Below are 4,028 nucleotides of genomic sequence, written 5' to 3' on the forward strand. Positions count from 1 at the left end.
AAATGTGTTGGTGGTCACATGTCTAGCCAGGACGGTCCTGCTATGCAGGGCTCCAATACAGAGAGACTTCCCCTCACTTCCTGTCGGGGAAATTGTTGTCAGCAGGACAGGAAGTAAAAGGAAACCATTCTAACAGAGTCCTGGATAGCAGAAAAACTGACAGGGGCTCTAATCCTTCCACACTCCATCCAAAACTGAAAACACACATTGTGGCTACAGATACACTTGGAAGGTTCTGGCTCCAGGGCTATCATCTCCATCCTGGCTACACTACTTAGGGTGTCACTGACCCAGAACAAGCATGCAGCCAGTGAAGGCGGAACACTCGGACCTCCTCCATGCTTGTTCCTGGTCAGTGACACACTAGGGAGTGAAGTGAGGTTTAGGATGAAGATGACGGCCCCGGAACCTGCAGCTTTCTCCACAAATCACTCCTGTTTCCTGCCCTTCCTCCTATTGGCTGAGTATTGCACCAATCACCAATCAGATCATCCCACTTGTGATGTCTCTGGGCGGATCTCTCACTTCTGGCTCCTCCCACATATCTTTATACAACCTACAAATACAAATACTGCAACATGGAGGGGCTGATTGAAGGTGGTGGTGAAGGTGTGGAGGTGTCGGATCGGGTCACACAGATCATAGAAGGAGATCCGCCCGGCCTCATAATCCAGATCTATCCTGACTCTGGTACTGGAGACACCGCTGGGGAATGGGGTCCAATTACTGTCATGTATCACTGAGTACTGATTACCCCCCAACCACCCCACACTCTCCAACCCCCAGGACTTCTTATTACATCCAATCACTGACTGACCTCCTCTCCTGTCTATATTGGGGTAACACATCCCGACTCTCCAGTACTGGGACCCCTCGACATCCACTTCCCAGTAATGTCTCCCGGAGGAGAAGCTCTGACTGCTCATCACCTGAGGACAATCCTGGAACCTCTCTGGTGTTTCTGGCCGATTCTGATGTGATGATGACCAGGATGCAGTTTTCCCGTCATCTGATATATGTAGATGATTACAAGCTGTCCTCACATCCAGTAATATGTCTGTAATCCCCGACACCCCCCATGTTTGCTGCACAGCCCCAATATTTGGTCCTCCAGTGGGGGAGGGTTGGGGGTCTGGCCTGGATGATGGAGCATTGATAGGACCTTTGCCCTTTGTAGTAGAATGTGGAGAGACATGTGTGCCTGTACATTTCTGTACATTGACCCCAGACATGATATCAGATAAACCCGTGTGTAATGTGTGTGAGATCCCCCCCACATCCACATCCCCTCCATCATGGAGGAGGTTCTCATGTCTCTCTCTGTCCTCATCTCCATCCTCAGTATCACACAAGTCACCTGTGTCTGATTCCTGTAGGACAGTCAGTGGATCCGTCATGTTACACAGCTCCTCAATGTCCTCCATCTTCCTGGACAGCTCCTCCTTTATTTCCAGATCCCGAATATAATCCAACATAGGACGGGAGACCCGCTCTGCCCACCCTGAGATATCCCTCAGGACTCTCTTCTCCAGGTCTTCCAGACGTCTCCTGAGGTCTCTGAACAGGGCAGTGACTCTCTCGGTTTCATCATCTGCTTTCCCTTGTACTTTCCTCCTGCGTTCCTGCAGCCTCTGGACTCTTTTCTCCATCTCCTCTCTTTTGGTCATCAGTTTCTGCAGAACATTCCTCGGTTTCTTCTTCTTCATCTCAGAGGCCTCCTCCAGAGTCTCCACCTGGTGTCCCCGATGTTCTCCATCCAGGCTGCAGGACACACAGATACAGGTGGAGTCCTCAGTGCAGTAATACTCCAAGATCTTCTTATGGATGGAGCATTTCCTGTCCTTCAGGGAAGTGGTGGGGTCACATAGGACGTGTTCTGGTGACTTGCTGTGGACTCTCAGGTGGTTGTCACACAGAGAAGCTTCACACATCAGACAGGATTTCACAGCCGGTACAGGAGTGTGAATACAGTAAGTACAGAAGACCCCGGACTCCTCCTGCTCTGGATGGGTAGACTGGAAGTTCTCCACTATGTTACGTAGCTTCAGATTCTTCTGAAGGACAGGACGTTTCTTGAAGCTTTGATTACATTCAGGACAGGAATAACCTCCAGACCCCTCCTGTGTATCCAACACACGGCCAATACAGTCCCGGCAGAAGTTATGTCCACATCTCAGGGTTACAGGATCTGTATAAAATTCCAGACAGACGGAACATTCCAGCTCCTTCCTCAGATCAGAAGACGCCATCGCTGAGAGCAGAAGAGAGAAACGAAAGTGAAAATCTGACACTCCGTACCGAAACCTGGGTACAGGCCACTGACTCCACTTCCCCTGTGGCACTCACCCATGGAGGTCTCATCTGGACCCATTCGCCAAGACTGAGCGGTCGCAGAGGTGGTGGTGTCGGCTTGCTCCTATCACCGCTGTGCACCTTCCTTGTCCTCCCTAACCCACCCTCTCTATCCTTTACCTCCTTTGAGGCGCACTGCATCTGACTCTTCTCACCAACCCCCCTAAGGATCGCAGTGATCTACAGACCTCCTGGGTCCATACCCCTCTTCCTGGACAACTTCACCGCCTGGCTTCCCTTCTTCCTCTCCTCTGAGCTACCGACCATCATCCTCGGGAACTTCAATATCCCCATCAATGACAACAACCCGGCTACTTCCCAATTCCTCCACCTAACCTCCTCCTTCACGCTCACACAGCACACGCAATCCTCCACCCACATCGAAGGGAACACCCTGGACCTAGTCTTCTCCCACCTCTGTACCCTCAACCAGTTCTCTAACACCCCCTTCCCTCTCTCCGACCACAACCTCATCACGTTCTCCATCTCCCCTTCCCCCAACTCCCCCCCCAAAAAACGCCAAACCATCACCAGCCACAACCTCCGCAACCTGAACCCAGCCCCCCTCCACTCGGCCGCCAACCGCCTACACGACAGCATCCTCTCACTGTCATGTCCTGACATAGCCACCACCTTGTACAACGACTCACTGTCAGCTGCCCTAGACTCTCTGGCACCCCTAACCACACGCATCATCAAACCTAGACCGCTCCAACCATGGCAGAATGACAGCACTAAATGCCTAAAACGTCACAGTCGCGCGCTAGAGAGACTATGGGGCAAAACCAGGTCCCCTCATGCATTCTCCCTCTACAAATCTGCCTTCCTCACTTACACCTCCTCCCTCCACGCTGCCAAGCAGGCCTACTTTGTTAACCTGATCAACACCGTCTCCTCCTGCCCTCGCCGACTCTTCTCCACCTTCAACTTCCTGCTCTCTCCCCCCCCCCCTCCTCCACTCAGTACCTCACTCACCGCCCACGAGATTGCCACCCATTTCCACAACAAGATTGACGCTATCCGTAAAGACATTGTCAACTCGCAATCTACCTCCCCACCTAGCCTCCCCCCCATCACCCCTTCATCTCCTCCCTCCTCTGCCCTCACATCCACACTGCCCCCCACCACTCCCAAGGCCCCACCCACCATAACCCCCCCTGCACTGCACTCCCTCAGCCCTGTCACTACTGAGGAAGTCGCCAAGGTCCTCTCAGAAGCCCGCCTCACTACCTGCCCCCTGGACCCTATCCCCTCTAAACTCCTCCGGTCACCCCCCTCTTCCCTCATGCGCTCCCTCACCCACATCTTCAATCTCTCCCTCTCTACTGGCCCATTCCCCTCCCCCCTAAAGTACGCGCATATCACCCCCATCCTCAAAAAGGCGTCCCTGGATCCCGCGGACCCCAACAACCTCAGACCCATCTCCCTACTGCCACTCACCTCCAAGCTCCTTGAGCGCATAGTCTACGATCGCCTAAGCGCCCACCTTACTGACAGTAACCTCCTTGACCCACTAGAGTCCGGCTTCCGTCTCCTACACTCCACCGAAACTGCCCTCCTCAAAATCACTAACGACCTTCTAAACGCCAAAGCCAAGGGCGACTACTCTGTCCTCCTTCTCCTGGACCTCTCCGCGGCCTTTGACACAGTTGACCGCCCCCTCCTCCTTAACAAAC

At 53.3% G+C, this 4,028-nt stretch overlaps 1 protein-coding gene across 1 annotated transcript; it reads right to left on the reverse strand.

Annotated features, from left to right (window-relative positions):
* Positions 1–242: 242 nt before the first annotated feature.
* On the reverse strand, positions 243–2,249 carry LOC149449588 (E3 ubiquitin/ISG15 ligase TRIM25-like). The gene has a single exon (XM_089693048.1). The coding sequence runs from the start codon at positions 2,247–2,249 to the stop codon at positions 522–524; it is 1,728 nt and encodes a 575-aa protein (XP_089549174.1). The 3' UTR covers positions 243–521.
* Between the last annotated feature and the right edge of the window lie 1,779 nt (positions 2,250–4,028).

The sequence above is a fragment of the Staurois parvus genome, unplaced genomic scaffold, assembly GCF_062004578.1.
Source record: "Staurois parvus isolate SC_StPar_1 unplaced genomic scaffold, SC_StPar_1.0 ptg000611l, whole genome shotgun sequence".
In the NCBI taxonomy this organism is placed as follows: Eukaryota; Metazoa; Chordata; class Amphibia; order Anura; family Ranidae; genus Staurois; species Staurois parvus.